The sequence below is a fragment of the Rhizophagus irregularis genome, chromosome 22 (genome assembly GCF_026210795.1).
Source record: "Rhizophagus irregularis chromosome 22, complete sequence".
Taxonomy (NCBI): Eukaryota; Fungi; Glomeromycota; class Glomeromycetes; order Glomerales; family Glomeraceae; genus Rhizophagus; species Rhizophagus irregularis.
The window spans coordinates 1,869,303-1,887,148 of record NC_089450.1 but is presented as its reverse complement, the minus strand read 5'-3'; the positions used below and the strand labels follow the sequence as shown (position 1 = coordinate 1,887,148).

General features: G+C 26.0%; 4 protein-coding genes across 4 annotated transcripts; 2 read left to right on the top strand and 2 right to left on the bottom strand.

Moving 5' to 3' along the window:
• Positions 1-563: 563 nt before the first annotated feature.
• On the bottom strand, positions 564-6,934 carry OCT59_014666 (uncharacterized protein; the record flags this gene model as incomplete). Its single annotated transcript, XM_066150168.1, has 26 exons — positions 564-624; positions 693-712; positions 787-793; positions 870-973; positions 1,045-1,401; positions 1,479-1,816; positions 1,880-1,996; positions 2,071-2,650; positions 2,720-2,838; positions 2,917-3,097; positions 3,183-3,482; positions 3,552-3,828; positions 3,909-4,046; positions 4,127-4,358; positions 4,427-4,556; positions 4,627-4,772; positions 4,850-4,983; positions 5,052-5,163; positions 5,236-5,452; positions 5,527-5,590; positions 5,673-5,703; positions 5,770-5,893; positions 5,968-6,450; positions 6,529-6,673; positions 6,741-6,781; positions 6,863-6,934. 26 exons carry the CDS (start codon positions 6,932-6,934, stop codon positions 564-566), a joined length of 4,530 nt encoding a protein of 1,509 aa, XP_066002361.1.
• Positions 6,935-7,107: 173 nt separating this feature from the next.
• OCT59_014665 (uncharacterized protein) lies at positions 7,108-10,149 on the top strand (the record flags this gene model as incomplete). Its single annotated transcript, XM_025312245.2, has 14 exons — positions 7,108-7,399; positions 7,473-7,558; positions 7,638-7,769; positions 7,851-7,968; positions 8,039-8,202; positions 8,282-8,449; positions 8,589-8,666; positions 8,785-8,837; positions 8,902-9,024; positions 9,114-9,198; positions 9,276-9,366; positions 9,452-9,661; positions 9,730-9,920; positions 9,994-10,149. The coding sequence occupies 14 exons, from the start codon at positions 7,108-7,110 to the stop codon at positions 10,147-10,149; spliced, it is 1,947 nt and encodes a 648-aa protein (XP_025190079.1).
• A 2,849-nt stretch (positions 10,150-12,998) lies between these two features.
• On the bottom strand, positions 12,999-14,730 carry OCT59_014664 (uncharacterized protein; the record flags this gene model as incomplete). The annotated part of the gene is made up of 6 exons (XM_025312246.2): positions 12,999-13,393; positions 13,475-13,831; positions 13,908-14,049; positions 14,130-14,224; positions 14,288-14,596; positions 14,691-14,730. 6 exons carry the CDS (start codon positions 14,728-14,730, stop codon positions 12,999-13,001), a joined length of 1,338 nt encoding a protein of 445 aa, XP_025190080.1.
• Positions 14,731-14,879: 149 nt separating this feature from the next.
• OCT59_014663 (uncharacterized protein) lies at positions 14,880-17,169 on the top strand. Its single transcript, XM_025312247.2, has 10 exons — positions 14,880-14,932; positions 15,001-15,117; positions 15,193-15,350; positions 15,424-15,545; positions 15,615-15,700; positions 15,772-15,879; positions 15,955-16,347; positions 16,418-16,557; positions 16,627-16,751; positions 16,828-17,169. Exons 1-10 carry the CDS (start codon positions 14,927-14,929, stop codon positions 16,926-16,928), a joined length of 1,356 nt encoding a protein of 451 aa, XP_025190081.1. The 5' UTR covers positions 14,880-14,926; the 3' UTR covers positions 16,929-17,169.
• The last annotated feature ends 677 nt before the right edge of the window (positions 17,170-17,846 follow it).

The window sequence follows — 17,846 nt, the reverse complement described above, 5'->3', positions numbered from 1 at the left end:
TTTTCAAGCCTCGTTATTGCCACGTATGGTACACGAAAATAAAAATCAAACTCATGCAACAAAAAAAAAGGCCAATATTACTGACTAATTTTTTCATCCGGCTTATTATTTCTCGGCTTAGGAAAGCAAAGATTGGAAGGAATTTATATTGAATTATTAAAATATTACGGGGCTTGTTATTTGAATTATAAAGGCTTATTTGATGTGTTTATGGTTGGCTTAGTGACTTATATTCACTAGGATGCTTATTGCTTACATCGTTAAGCCATATTTTATGCAAATTTGAGCGTGAATTCTAGTTGGTTTTATACGTAGTACATTAAAATCACGTGACTGAAGGCGCATGCGTAATTGATCGTACAAAATAAATGATTGCTTAAGAAATCGACATTATAACAATATAATTGGTATGATGACGCAACAGCAATTTATGAAGTGAAGAATATGGAAATAAACTGGTATAGTTACTAGTATGATCTAATTTACATTCGAAGCTTTTAATTAATCTCTTTCATAGATTGATCATTATTTATATCTATTTAGATATCATCTTAACAATTAATTTAATTGGCTTTATAGTTTTTTATTATAAAAAAAAATAAATAGTTATACAATATGCACGACCTAAATATATAAAAACTGTATAAACGCGCAGCCCCACGTAATATTTTATATTACTAAATCATACTTACATTTCCGTTATAGTCTTAATCTATTTTGTACAGGTAATTTTAATAACCTAATAATTCCGCTGGTGTATATATCATTCATAATGATAGGTTTAACACAGTGTCTATAAAAAATAAAAAAAGGATTAAGGATAAAATAAAAAATGTGGAAAAAATATTAATTATTATAATAAAGGATACAAAAAGTCATAAATTTGTTCCAATGCTAAAGTACTGTCTCCGCATTCCTCCAATTTCATATTTAAAGTTACATCATGTAAATGTTGAATGAAAGTTCGTAAAAACTGTCAACAGATTAATAATTAATTATTGAAAATAAAATTTCGATTTTTCAATAAAATAGATTATCACTTACCGATTGAATAAACAAAAAATTATGTTCAAATCTATATATTAACGGTCCAACCAAAGCGCATAAATAAAGTAACTGTATATCTGTCTTAATTCCATTTAACATTACAAATTTATCTAAAAAATCTTGTACAACTTCAATATTTGAATAATGTAATAAACTATGTATAAATGTTAAGAAACTATTAGCTGCGTTAGTTCCAAAATTACGTAAATTAGATCTGTAATCATTAAATATATATGGAAACATTGTTGAAAATGGCTGCTCTGAATTTGATGATAATAATTGTTGTAAAGGATCCATTGATTGAAGATGCGACCTGTTAGAATATGTTCTTGAAAATAAAGGACCACATCCAGACTAAAAAAAAATTTTAATTTTAGTTAGGAAAAATACGAAAAAAATAAATATTATATATATTTATTTTGATATCTTACTATATTACAAGGCTGAGAAAATTCTGCAAGGTGTGGATCTGTTTGAATTAATACTAACATCTCATCAAACATTTTATCCACAAATTCTTTTGTAGGTAAGAATGAATATAACAATCCCATAGCATGTAAAACAATAGGTTGTACTGCAGTATTCTTTCTTCCATTCATTAGAATAACATCTAATGTTGATTTGACGATATCTTGTGAACTAACAGGTGTTGCTAAGACTTCAACACACGCAATATGTAAGGCTCGAACCACCGGATTCGGAATTTCTTGAAAATGGCGTTCTGGAAGTTTTGTGTTCGTCTTTGGGGCACATTTTTGTGGTTCCATATCTGTAAATAATTCATTATTTTAGCTCGCATTTTATCGCAGACAAAGTTATAAAAGTAACTCACGATTGGCCAATTTATGGAAAACTTTTTCAAAATATGAGGAATCAAAAAGTCCCGAGAATAATATTTCGTTAGTCCCATAATTCAATAATTCAGTGGCAAAATCGTACTCATCGAAATCTATTTTGTTAAAAAAAAAAGAATTAATAAAATTAATAAAATACAAAAAAAAAAAATTTTATAAATTAAATTACCTAATAACTTTATTAATTTTGAACAAATCGTTGAATCTCGAAGAGTAGGTGCGGGGTAATAATAACACAACAAATCTCTTACAAAGCTTAAAGGTGTTTGATGAAACTTATAAATTTGACCATATTCATCCAACAATCTTGTCAACATTTCCGTTTCACTAAATTCGATTAATCTACCAATTACTAAATCTAATATAGGCAATGACTTTCTTATAGCACTAGTATAATATATTGGCATATTCGTAGCAGTTAATGGTGGATCTAATTTCTTTGCAACAGTTTCATATTCGTCATATCCACCTATTGCATATGCTTCATATTGAAAATATTCGGGATATCTTTCAAGATACTTCATAAGTTTATCATGATGATCATCTTCAATCCAATACCTATGAGTAAATCCCAACGATATAAAATAATTTACTCTCCCTGAATATTCTTCAGATTTAAATAAAAGAAAATCTAATATTTTAAATGCTGTTGCATTCTTTTCTCTCTGTCCTCTTATAAGCGCAAAAAGAACATGTTCAAATGCAAGAATTTGATATCTCCATATTAACTCCTCAAGCATTTTATAACACTTAAATAAAAGGAAATTATTAAAGGTTTAAATAAAATCAAATTTACCACATAATTAATTACTTCTTACCACTTCAATGGAAGGACTGCTAGAATCATTATCTATCTTTTCAATAATAAAATCGATCAATACAGTTGTATATGTGGCCATTCTAGAAGGTGGAAATTGTAATAGCACCTTCCTTAAAGCTAAAAAACGATAGTATAATTAAGTTAAATCCACTTAAAAGAACGTTGTAAATTAATATTTAAACGGGGAAACTTTACTGCTCATCATATCTGGATTTAAGCTTTTACTATAGCATCCAATTTTCCACAAGGAACATAGAAATATTGATTGATTTTCGAGTTTAGAATAATATTCCTGTAACGATGCTTCATCTTCTGATGCCAATTTTTCATCCATAACCAATTTAAATAAGTTTCCTATTGACAAAACTGCATTAATCTGTTTAAATCAATTATAAATCAGACGTATACTCTAAATATTTAGCAAGGTTACAAAATAAAAGAAATTTTCATATTTTACTTACATCTTTATCAGATACAGAAGGAACTTTCGCTGACTCTTCTTGTTGTAAAAAGAAACTATATAAAGGTTCAGGAAAATAATTTAAAGTTGTAACTGACCATTCTAATGGCTGAACGTATATATTTCGCAGAAGCTCCTGAATGATTTCGAGTTTCATGTTGTCAAGTCCTCTAAATTTAATTAATCTAGCCAAAGTAAAAATCATATATCTTGCCAATAATTCTGATTCTGGAAACCAAGTAGGATTGTCCCTTTTCGGATCTTCTATAGATTTTATGAACTTGATGTCTGTTTGTATCATCTAAAAATAATAACATTATCTTAATAGTTTAATATAAACTCTAACCAGTTTTTTATTTGTATAATTTACCATAATGTGTATAGCAAACATTTCAGCATCACGATAAGTCTGTCGATGATCCAAATAGGATACTGAATGTTTTATATAATGTAAAAGATCAGGAGCTTTAGAGGAATATTTTAAGAATCGGAGAAATCGATGGCAGAATAATTGCAAAATAGTATGTTGCCATCTTAAAGACTGTTCTGGTAATGCTTCTGTCTTTAAATTGTTTTCTGCATGACTTTTTAATAATTTATCAACTTTTTTGAATTTTTCAAGAATCGTTTTAACCATAAGCTCAAGTCTAATAAAAATATATTAAACAACGATTAATTATAAAAATAATCGGATCAACTTCTAATATATAATTGACAATTAACTTACGACCAAGGAGCACTATATACAATTTTGTAAACTACATCCAAAGTGTAAGGCGATACACAGGTTATTTTTTGATCCTCAGCGGGGTAATTGAATGTTATTTTGTCACCAAGCATCATCTTATAAATGAGTTGTTCAAGTCTGAAAAATTTTTTATCAAATATAAGATGTTTGGCTTTGATCAGAAAGAATAACAATATAACAATCATAATATAATTTACCTGTGCTTATTGTGTATATTAATAAAATCACATAATTTATAAGTAACATTTCCACCTTGCGCGAATTTTGCCTCTGGAAATCCAAGTATACCAACATCCATTAATTTATCAGGAACTGAATGGACATATAAAGTATCAGCAACGAGATTTTGAGTAAGTTGACTGATGATAGCAATCTTTATTGTTTCTTGTATCGGCAAATCTTTAAAAAGATCATGCGTTGTGACATTATCTAAAATTTAAGCAACTAGTTAAATATTATATAAACAAATTATATAAACGGAACCGTAATATACTTACTTTTATATACATTTTGAAAATAGGGTTGTAAACGACGTAGTGATTGATAGTGAGCTAAAACACCGCTAAGTCGAGGATATCTGGATTTTAAGTTATTTCTATCCCTTATTGCATGTCCTTGATGACCTATCTTTATAAAGTTAGAAAATAATGTTAAATAGAAGCAATGAGAGTTTAGTATTTCTGTCATTAAAACTTACCACACATTGCAAAGATAAATCCCTCAAATAAAAAGCGTCCACTGACATAATTTGTTGGTCATTATATAACTGAATAAGCATACTGAACAACCTTTCATCATTAGCAAGATCCTTGGTAATAATTTCGGTTCCAATCCTTTCAATATCTAAATTTAATTTTTAAAATTAAATTAAGTAAATTGTAATCGAAAAAGATATATAGAATTATTGGATAAAAATTTACGGAAAAGTTGTAGCAGTAACCAAATTAATGTATTATCCTTGGACAAAGTATTTTGCCGATTTATAAAATTTTCTCCGCTTTTAGGGTAAACCATATGATGAAATTCTTGCAAGACTTCCTCATACTTGATGTATCTAAATATCCAAAATCAACTAATTAACAATAATTCGCAGCAATAATTAAGGTCTTCTTTTACACTTACTCTGAAGCAACTAGTCCATATAATTGATCTCCAAGTTCAATAATAAGTTCCCAAAAATCCAAATTTTCAGGAATTAATGTATCTTTTATTTCATCACTTGAAGATTCTAAATCTTATAATTAAAATTCTTACAATTCAGTTATTTTATTTCAATATAAAATAGATAAATAATCATTATACGAACCCCGTCTAAGTTCACTAAAATTTGGATGACTTTGCACTAACTTAATAACATCATGAACTTTAGTAAAAAAAGCTGCACGCATAGGTTCTAATCCAACAGAAGTCAGCTTTACGTCCTTTATCATTGCCTCGACTTCTTCAATAGGAGCACGTTGAAAAAACATATCTCGAAATTTTGAAAAATGACTTGTTGCTTGACCTTCTTTTGTAAACTGTTCCTATTTATATATATATAATTAATTAGTCGATATATATTAATCGAAGGTAATTTTTCTATTTAATAACAACCTACATAATCATATTGAAATAGTTGATAACCTCCTAATTTTGAAAAGTCAATATGTTCATGAGAACGGCTAAATTATGTTAAAAAATCAATATCAGTAAAATAATTATAATAATTAAATTAATTATTATTATTAATTTTAAGTAAAAAACCTGTAATGTGAAACCAAAGGCCATGCAGCATCTATAAATAGATTAAATTAGATTACAAAGCAATCAATTCATTGATTAAATTAAAATGTCAAAATACCAGGAGGTATCATTAAGAAGGCAAGACGCCTTCGACGTTGTGATAATTCATTAATAAAATTCTCCAACGTCCAATGAACCTTTATGAATTGTCCTCTTACGGGCGGTCCATATAGTTCTTGTATCTTCAATGAAAATTTCAAATAATGTATTATTATAAGAATAAAACAAATAATATTGCTAATTATAAATATCTCACTTGTTCAATAATCTGATAATGTGATACACAACCCACTCCTCCACAATCTTTTCCATTTAGAAATATATCAATAACTTCCTTTCCTTTTTTTACACAATCAAGTTCTGTTTTTGTGAGATTATCCTTAAGTGATTCAATTTGCTTTAAAATGTTCTTTATGATTTCTGTAGCCAAATACGAAATCTCAATCATTGCATGTGGATATTGTCGGATAATTATAATCATAAAAGACAGGATTCCATTCCATAACTCTTGACAAGAAATGTTAAGTTGCGCTGTAAGGTATTCGAAAATTGCTGGAATGGGAACTGAAAGAGCAGGTTGAAGAACAGATGATGGGTTCGAAATATCACCACCAAGTCCCAATAACAATCCATATGTTGTAGGGGAGTCTGTTATTAAAGCTCCAAATAATGATAAAATGAGACAAATGCGTTGCCACGAAGGCCCAAGTAGACTAACAATATAATTTATAATCTCGCCCTGGTTATTGTTATAAATCGTTGGTCATTATTTCTGATATTATAATATTTCATCGTATTAATTATTATTCTTAAATACCGTATTCCCAACAGCCGAAGATGCCCTATAAAACTCTGTAACTAGTTTGGTAATTGTATCAGATTGTTCCAATTCCAGCCCTTCTTCAGGATTTATTTGGCATTTTTTCTCCTTCTTCAGTTTCTTCACTGGCGAATCAAAAATGCTATATATCGAATTATTAATTAATATTTAATAATTTTGTATAAATGATCATATGTCTGAATAAATACCCATTAAATAAACCCTCTAATGGATCTGATTGACTTGATTCCTTGATTAAATAAATAAAAAAAGACTTTCGCGTAAATTTTCATATTTTTTTTTTACAGTACTAAATGTTATTTCTAAATACCCGCTCAGCATTTTTTTCACGAGCCTCAATAGTTTCCGTTAGCAGTAATTTAAAACTATCTACGGGATCCATTAGATTTAGTATTAAGTTGAAATTGTTGAAAGAGAATATAGTCAGGTATATGATGATTTGATCAGCACGTGTTTGATGACGGCATAGAAAATTTGATTACGTAGACAACTGTTTTAAGTTCCATAAAGGGAAACAAAGCATTTGCAAAAATTTTTAACTTTTTCTTCGAAGTTATGGCAAATTATATTAACAAGAATGTGCCTCGTGTTGCTATTGGTGCTTTTTATGGTCAGGAAAATTGTGATATCACTTTATCTGTTACTTCAGCCAAAGATACTGGTCATGATTTTATAATACTTCCTATAACTCATTCTAATTATAAACGATTTTTGTTTGACCAAGTTGATAAAGACATTAATGACATGCAAGTTAATGATAACACATTTAACAATGATAAACAACATATGGAAGAATGGAGAAAAGGGCATCCGTTTTTAAAAGATGATTTGATCATAAAGGATAATGGTAATTTATTTTATCGAAACTTTTATCAAAATTTTTATCAAAATTCAAATTTGCTAACGTGTTGCAATTTTAGAACATACAGATTATTTAGTTGGGAAAATTTCAGAATGGATCGACTTAGATTCTTCGAATCATCGAGTTAGAACAAATTCTGAAATAGTAAATTAGTCTATAATGCATTTATGTGGTTATCATTGATTTTTTATAGTAATTAATATTTTTATTTTCCATTAATTAGGCTTTAAATCAACAAATATCATGGGTGTCACATTTAGGTTTTACAGCTATTTTAGCACCAACACCAACAAATTCTTTTGCTAATTATGCAAGAAGTTTAAATAGAATTCTTGGAAGTTTGACTTACACGCATGTTTGTTCAGAAACTTCTCTTGGAGATATTCTCCTTAAACAAGAAAGACAATTCAGTAATTTCATATTTATTTTTTTCTAGGTTTGGATGAGGATACCTTTAGTCAATGAAGATATGTCCTGCTCAAATGAGATTGAAATGTGGGAACGTTGGAACAAGCTTAGGACGTTTTGCGAGAATCATTCTAAATTGTCTGTTGGTAAGATTTGAACTCATTATCATCACTGTTTCCCCTAAACTTATCTGTTTACTTTGTTTACTACGAATAGCACTGGAATTGCCAGTAGATCTCCCTGACGAAGTTTATCTTGAAAGATGGTTTGCTGAACCCATTAAGGCTGTAATATTGCCCACGAAAATATTTTTAACCAATGCTAAGGGTTATCCCGTATTGAGTAAAAAGCATCAAACATTTGTTAAGAAATTAATTAAAGTTTGTATTTTGTATTCCAATATTATTTACCTTGTTATGAATATTTCATTTTTGACAAATTATAAATCATTATCATTAGAATAAGCCAAATTTTGTTATTTTCGACGACATGACTAATAAACATCAGAATGGTGGGTTTGCCTCATATCAGGAATATATACGACATTTAAATCGCACAATGCCTGAACTTGATCAAATAGAGCAATTTGCTAGCGGATACCAAGATTTCCTACAATCACCTTTACAGGTAGGTATAAATAATAATGATTGTATATATTTATTTAATTACTTAATAATAAAAATACCCGGTGTGAATATTTGATTTGAGATTGTATTATATTGCAATTAAAATAAAAAGATTAATAATTATCTACATTATAATATAGCCATTAATGGAAAATTTAGAATCTTCCACATATGAAATATTCGAAAAAGACCCAGTGAAATATGCACTTTACGAGAAGGTATGAGATTTGTGTGTTTTATTTGTAAAAGATTATTCCATCTTTTAACAATTAATATAAAGTATTTTTTTTTATTAATTATAACAAATACAGTTTGTTAACTAATTTTTATCCACAGGCTGTATATCATGCTCTTCTTGATCGTGTTGCGCCCGAATCAAACCAAATAACGTAAGATATTTATATCTCATAAAGTCTTTTATAATTTTGTTAACTAACTTTATAATCTTGTTAGTGTTATTATGGTAGTTGGTGCTGGTCGTGGTCCCCTAGTTACAAGAAGTTTACAAGCGGCTGAGAAAGCAAAGCGAAATGTACGAATATATGCTGTTGAAAAAAATCCAAATGCATTTGTTACGTATGTTTTTATATAATTTATAAGCTTTAGTTGATAATATAGTTTTATTGTTAATTAATTTAATTAATTAATTTTCTACCTGAATTTAGATTGCAGAACATGAAATCTCAAGAATGGGGTGATAAGGTGACGATTGTATTTGGTGATATGCGTAAATGGAAATCTCCTGAACAGGTAAGACCATAGAATTTTTTATAATAGTATTGATTCTTATCAATATTGCACCTTTTAATATTTACTACAATTTTTAGGCTGATATACTTGTCAGTGAACTTCTAGGTTCATTTGGTGATAATGAATTGTCACCAGAATGCTTAGATGGCGCGCAGAAATTCTTAAAATGTAGTTAATTTGTAAAATGATTATCTTTCATTCTTGTAATTAATTATTATATAAGAAATATTTACCAAGAATATTATTTAATTAGCTGATGGGATATCAATTCCGTCTTCCTATTCAACATTTATTTCTCCCCTTTCATCATCGAAGCTTCATAGTGAAGTTTCTGCATATAAAGATCTCACACATTTCGAGACTCCCTACGTTGTAATGCTTCAATCTGTTGCTATATTAGCAAAACCTCAAGAAATTTGGAAATTTGAGCATCCAAATGGATTAATGATAATAGATAATGAAGGTAGGGAGTTCTTAACATAACGTAGACTTTAGATTAATTTTAAGCTAATATATAATATTTGATTACAGGAAATCCTATAAATAACTATCACAACACAAGATACTCGAAAATTACTTTTAATGTAAAAAATGGTGGAATATTACATGGCATCGCAGGATATTTTGAATCAGTATTATATAAAAATATCATAATGAGTATTCTTCCAGAAACACATTCCGAAGGAATGTTTAGTTGGTTTCCAATATTTTTTCCTCTAAAGGTATGACAATAATACGAAATTATATATTTATCTTTTTCAATATTTTACTTATCAATTATAATATTTTTTGTAGACACCAATTTATTTGCCTTCAAATTCAACTATAGATATTCATTTTTGGAGATTATCAAGTTCACAAAAAGTATGGTACGAATGGTGTGTAGATACATCATTTGGATCCTCCTTCATACAAAATGTAGGGGGTAGATCAAGTTGGATTGGACTATAACTGAATTTTCGTTATAATTCAATTAAAGTATCAAGTATAAAATAATAAAGGATGATTTAATATTAAAAAAAAAGTACTATAAAATTGTGGAATAAATGAAAATAAAGAAAATAGGTTAAATTATTCAATATATTGAAAAAAAAAAATAATTCTAATTGGCAAAATAATTTATAGAAATTAGTGAAATAAATAAAGGCCATTTATACAAAATATGCCAATAATATTATTGGAATTTTTAAATTGGAAATAAAATGCTACTTCTATATATATAAAATAAATTTAATTTTTTAGCAAGTTTTTTTAAAATTATTAGTAGTAATATTATTATAATAATAAAAAAAAATTATACATCTATATAATTTTTAATCAAAATTGTACGGTAAATAAATTAATTTATTAATTAAAAATATAATGATTTCTAGTTAAGCTTCAAACTAACTTATACCAGAATTAATATAATTTCTTATCCAATAATTTTCTTTTTAATTAAGATTAACAACACTTTATTTATAAAATTTAAAAATATTTTTAATAATTTTTTAATAAAAATATAATATTTTATAAAAAACTTTTTTTTATATAAAATTAATTTAAAGTTTTTTTATTCTAAGAAAAATTTAATATTAATACTTATTCTTTAAATCATAAAATATTAAAAATATCAAAAATACTAATATTCATAATTTTTATTAAAATTTGAATTTTTTTTTAAAACTTATTTTTTATTGTAAACAATAATCTTGTATAAAATAAGTTTTAATAAGAAAAATATAATATAAAAAGTTTTATTTTAAAAAAAAAAATTTTGTAAAAAATTTCTAAATATATTAATAAAATTTCATTATACAGATTTAATAAAGTTTTACAATTCTTATTATATAAATTTAAAAAAATTAAATAAAATTTAAAATAAAATTTAAATAATAATTTATCTTAATATAAATTTATTATACTAAAAAATTACTTTTATATATTTAGAAATGAAAATTATTATTAAATCTAAAGTAAAAAATAATTAAATTTTTTTTTTCCTAAGGTAGTGCAATTTGTGAGTTTATTAATTATATGTAATGATACAAAAGCATCTGTTATATAACTAATTTATTAAAACTCCAAACCAGTTCCCCATCCTTAAGATTGCTCCTGTGCCCTACCATCACCCTATAAAATTCATCTATATCCTTCAATAGTAGCTATTGAATTATATAAAATCATTATATTGTAAGGCTTAAGTAAATGCTTTCACTACCCTCTAAAAGAAGAAAAAAAAAGAGGTTATGTTGTATTTGTACAATTTTGTGTTATTATATACCTTCCAAAGTACCCTATTTCCTTTTTTAATAAATTGATTTATGTATTGTTTTGTTTTTTCTAATGCTATTGACAAAAATAATTAAATTATTTATTAATTATATAATAATATATTAGTTATTTAATCAAAAAAGTAGTAATTAAATAAACTGATAATAGAATATTTGTAAAACTAATAGTATATATATAATATATAGTCTTTTACTTTATTCTAAATTAATAAACTTGTAAAAAACTTAATATAATCAATTTTCTTTATAATTATACTTCTTAACCTGAAAAAAAAAGGTATAATTATAAAAAAAAATAACTATAAAAAGGGTTTTTTTAACATGTTTGTTAGTATATTTGGCTAAAATATATATAATGTGTTTATGAAGGGAAATTTTATATGATATAATTATATAAAAGGAAGTAAAATATTAATAAATAAATAAAATAAATAATAATAAAAATTTAAATATTCAAAAATAATATTATAAAAATTGAATTTTAAAAAGTTTAATATATTTATAGAATATATTTTATACTGCAATCTGATACTTTATAAGATAGAAAATAATTCTTTATTTTGTAGTATATATCTAGTCATCAGTATTAATAAAAGCATAGCTATTCTTTTTGAAGATAATTAAAAAATATATATATATATAAAAATGTAATTATTTAAAAAAATATTTAATATATAAATAATATAAACCCTAAAGTTTAATATATTGTTATATGTATTACCTTTTTATGTTCTTTAAAAATTCCTTCCAGTATATTTTGACCCATTTTTCTAAACACTCTGATTGTATTACCTATTGTAAGAAATAAGATTAGCAGTGCAACAACATTTTATTTAGGATAAAGGAAGGTACATAGTCAGTTCCTTCATTGTAAAATTTGAAATAATTTTTTATCTGCAAAAGATTTACTAATTAAACTCTGAAATTTTATTTTAAATTTTAATAATTTTTTATTTTTTAGTATTATAGTATTTTTAATTTTTTTTAATTAATAAATAATATGATTAACTAATTTAAAATAGCAATAAATACTTTTAAAATTTTTATTTTATATTAATCAAATTATTAAATTTTATTATATTATATTATTAAAAAAAATTGTATATTAAGTATTAAATGTATTACAAAATTATGGAATATTACAATAATGTTCTAATATTCAAACAAGATTAAAATTAACAATTGTAATAAAATATAAATGTATACCCTTTACAAATGCATTTTTTATTTAGTTAAGCTAAAATCTTAATGCTAAATATATATTTTCTATATTTTATACATGCTAAATTAATTATATAAATCAATTTTTCACATAAAATTTCAATGTTAATTGTATATAAATACAACATATTTCATTATTATATAAATAAATTACAAAATAAAACAAATTATTTTTAATTCTTCAAAAAGTGTTGTTACATATTTACAAATAATAATATACATTTTTTTTGACAATACTTTAATATATAATATTATTAAATTATAATAGATTATATGAATTTTCCTTAATATGAATTTTCATATTTCCTAATAAAATTGACCTTCAACTACATTGAATTCAATCCCATTATCCTTCAGTCTTTGCAATAAAGAAGTTTTTCCAAATGCAACACTTGGCGTACAAACACCATTAGGAATATTTGGTTTTTCTTTTAATAAAGTATAAGCACATTGAACAACTGTGATCGGAGTTGTTACATAAGCCGCTTCAGGCCCTTTGACTTCAGTTACAATTTCAATATCTGGTTGTAAATGAGATAATATAGATAAAGGTTTGTCATGCTCTATAGAATTAATAGATTTAACTAATTCCATATCTTCATTATTCAATTTATTTTTAGAAATTCCTTTAGCATAAAAACGATGATAAAAGCTACACTGTTGAATTTGTTCAAGTGTAGGTCCATCTTTTGAAAAAAGTCCTAAAATAAAATTAAAATTAGAAAATAATTAATGAATGAAATAATCAAACATAATGAATGAAAAATTATTATTATTATTACCGAAACTAAAGAATTTTGGGTATTTAAGAAGTAAATTTCTTCCCCATTCATATTTTGTTAAAAATTTAAACATTGAACCACCAAGCATCATCATTGCAATATATCTGAACCTGTTGAAGACAAGATACGAAGAAATTTGAGCAGGAAGAACACCAGTATTAAACTTAATATCTAATTGTTGTCCTAGTTTTAAAATAGAGTGATCAGTAGTGATAGAAGGAATAATATATCCATTAACGCGATTATCAAATTTTCTAGACGGTAACAAGTTAAGTTTAGGACCAATTTTAGATACGATTGGACGGTTAGCATGTTTTCTTAGCTCACGAAGGCTATTAACATTAGAAATGCTATATACTGATTATGAATAAGAAAATTGGCTTCATAAATTAATACTTTAAAAAAGAAACAACAGTAAAAAAAAAAAATTTACCAAGTGAAGCATAGGTTCCGTAATTTGCGCGCATTCCAGCACTGCCTGCACGAAATCCGGAAAGTATTTCGATTTGAGAGGGAATTGCACCCTTAACATCTAGCTGCTGTTTAGTAAATAGTAGACCCATATCCGCAGGAATCTTAAAAAAAGAAACCAAATTTATTAATTATGCATACAAAATATATATATATAATTACAAATTTGGATTTGAATACATACACTATCATAACCACAAGCAGGAATAATGGATACATTTTTTGATCTTGCAGAGTCATCATATGTTAACTGAATTCGTTCAATATATTCAACTTCACCTTTGAGAATTAAAATATTAATTAATTAGATAAATTTTTAAATTTTATATCAATTATATTTACCTGATATATCAATATAATCCGTGTTGTTTTCTATGCAGATTCTCACAACAGGTTCACCATATAAACGAAAGGGCCCAACGCAATCAATGAAAACTTTAGCTCTCTTAGCCAATGAATGTAATGTTTCTGGATTGGAAACGTCAGCCACAATAACTTCCGGTTGACGTACATTATTATTATTAGATATGCTTATTATATTCGCAACCTCGAGAAGTCGTTGTTCGGAACGACCAGATATTGCCCATTTAAGTTTATGTACTTCTTTTGCTGTGCGACATATTTCCTCAACAACAAATCTGCCAGTGAAGCCTTTATTATACGAAATAAATTATTATAAACTTATTATTATGTTAAAAAAGCAAACGTAAGGGAAAAAAATTAAATTACATTTTATACAACTCACCTGTTGCACCAAATACAACAATATCGAGGTCTTTTGACATTATTGTCTATATTGTTGTCAAAAAAATAAATATTTCTAAAAATCGATCTCTCAGGTTATCTTATATCATCAGATTGACGATCATTGTGATTAATTATGACAATCATGATTCATGACGATATTAAATTGACTATCTCAAATGATCAACTTGATCACAATTTCTTTCCTACAAAAGTTACAATTTATTATACGAAAAAATGAAAGTAAGTTTATGAAGAAAGAATTTTCATTATCATCATACAAACGGGTTTAATTATATCTAACGTTTTAGGTCGCTATTGAAGGCTGCTGTCATAATAAACTAGAAGAGATATACAAAGCTTTGGAACATATCGAAAGTGTCGAAAATATAAAAATCGACTTATTGTTGATTTGTGGTGATTTTCAGGTTGGAAGATTTTTTAAATCTATTACATCTAAATTTTTTTCTTGTTTAAGTAATCAATTTCGACATTATTATTAGGCTATACGCAACACGGAAGATTTTAAATCATTATCAGTGCCGGCCAAATATCGAACATTAGGTTCGTTTTATAAATATTATACTGGAGAACTCAAAGCACCTTATCCGACTTTATTTATTGGTGGAAATCATGAAGTCATAAGTTATTTATGGGAATTGTAAGAATGATGACTTAATCATAATAAGTTTAATTTAAAAAGTTATACATTTTAACCTGGTTTATTATAATAGATATCATGGTGGATGGGTGTGCGAAAATATTTACTTCCTTGGATACGCCGGCGTGGTAAATTTTGGTGGCTTAAGAATAGGGGGAATGTCCGGAATATATAATCATCGGAATTATAACTTTGGTACGAAAATTTTATTTTAAATATGAGGAAATTGGTTATTTTAATAAATTTAATTTTATCATTTATTAGGTCATTTTGAAACTCTTCCATATACTGAATCAACAGTTAGGAGTGCTTATCATACGAGAAAATACGATGTTTATAAACTAGCTCAGGTATTCATATAATTCGTTTCGTAAGTTAAATACTTATAAATCTCTTCTAACAAAATTCATAAATGAATCAGATTAGGCAACCCTTAGACATATTTTTATCACATGATTGGCCTACAGGAATCACAAATTTTGGAAATGTGAATAAGCTTCTCAAAACTAAACCATTTTTTGGTCCCGATGTAAGTTTGTTTCAATTATTTACATACATAATACAATCGTATAAATTATATAAACTTGAAACTTTGTATTTATAGATTGCAACAGGTAAACTTGGAAGTATAGCTTGTGATGAATTATTATTTAAATTAAAGCCAAAATACTGGTTTTCGGCACATCTTCATGTGAAATTTTCTGCTGTTGTATATCATGATGAAAGAACAACATCTTATTCTGAAAGTAAGGAAATGAGTTCAACATTAGTTGAGAATCCAGATGAGATTAACATTGATTTTGATGAGGAACTCAATAATCTAGATGAAATTAACATTGATCTTAAAGATGGTGTAAATCAGGAGGAGAAGAATAAAGAATCTAATAATGAAAAGACTTTACAAGATTATATAATAGAAGATGAAAAGAAAGAACAGATTCCCTGTACAAAATTTCTAGCACTTGATAAATGTTTACCCGACCGCGATTTTTTACAGGTCATTAATTATCCAAAGGTGATTTATATCGATACAATAACGTAAAATAATTAGATATTTATTTTTTTAGATTATTGATTTTCCTGAGGCAAATGGAAAGTTTGAATTTAGCTATGATGAGGAATGGCTAGCAATTACAAAAGCAACACAAGAATATCTCACATTATCTTCAAACGCAAAACCATTACCTCCGGACAATGAAATTCAAAAGTAAAATTTAATAATATAAATAGTTTAATAAACGTTAAAATTTTTAATAATGATTCTTTTTATTATTAGAAAAATTGAAGAAGAATTACGATGGGTTCAAGAAAATATTTCGCAAATAGAAGCAGGACTTGTAATTCCAAATAATTTTCAACCTACTGCTCCTGCATATGGACAACAGCAAACATTTATTCTCCGTAAGATAATAATTTTTAAATATTTTTAAACATCATAAAATTTATTTTAAAATATTATTTATTAATTATTATTTAGAACAACCTTTCAAAAATCCACAAACAGAAGATTTTACTAAATTACTAAAAATACAAAATAAGATTAATCCGGAAGGGCAAAGTCCGATTAGACAAGATTAATTGATTAATTTTGGGCAGTTTCTTTAAATCCGACGATGTGGGTTAAAAAAAAAAAAAAATTAAAATTAAAATTTAGCAAAAGAGCAAGTAGTATTGAGTATTTAAAAAAGAAATTGTAATAAATAATACATTATTACAATGTTGTTCAATTTCTTTATACTTATAATTTTGATTAAAAGAAAGAAATAATTATATATTAACTAATTCAAATAATAAAGTTATTCAACATATTCCAAATTTCAAAATTTCACGCGCTTTTTTACATAATCGACATAATAGTGATTAGTGAACCCAAAAAATCATGTAACTGATTAACATATACCATCTTAAGAAACGCGAATTCACATTTCAAGCCATAATCTCGTGATTTATAATGAATTTGATTTTGGCTTCTTTTCCTAATATAGATATTCTCATATTTGGTTGCAAATTTGAAATTTAATTTTACTTATTAATGTCTTTTTTGTCTTTTTTTCAATTGTTGTTCGGATATAGTTTATTACTTGTCGATCGAAAATTTACAAGGTTAAAGTACAATATCAATATATATAAAAAAAATGAATATGAAATTAAAACTAAAAAAATGATTGCACCAAATACTTTTTACTAAACACCACCATAATATAAAATGAACGTATAAAATAACACGACCCGCGATTAAATGGAACCTTTTCATTACTGATTAGTAATGATTAATAATCTAATCTCAGAAAAAAAATTCAATTAAAGTCTATTAATACTATGTATACACCAATGAATTTTTCTATTGGCCTCAAAGCTTTATTTAAACTTTAAGACCTGCTTAAAAGTTTATTTAAACTTTAGGATCTATTTAAACTTTAAAACCTGCTTAAAAGTTTATTTAAACTTTAAGGCCTATTTAAGCCCTGTTTAAAAAAAGGTTTAAACTTTAAGGCC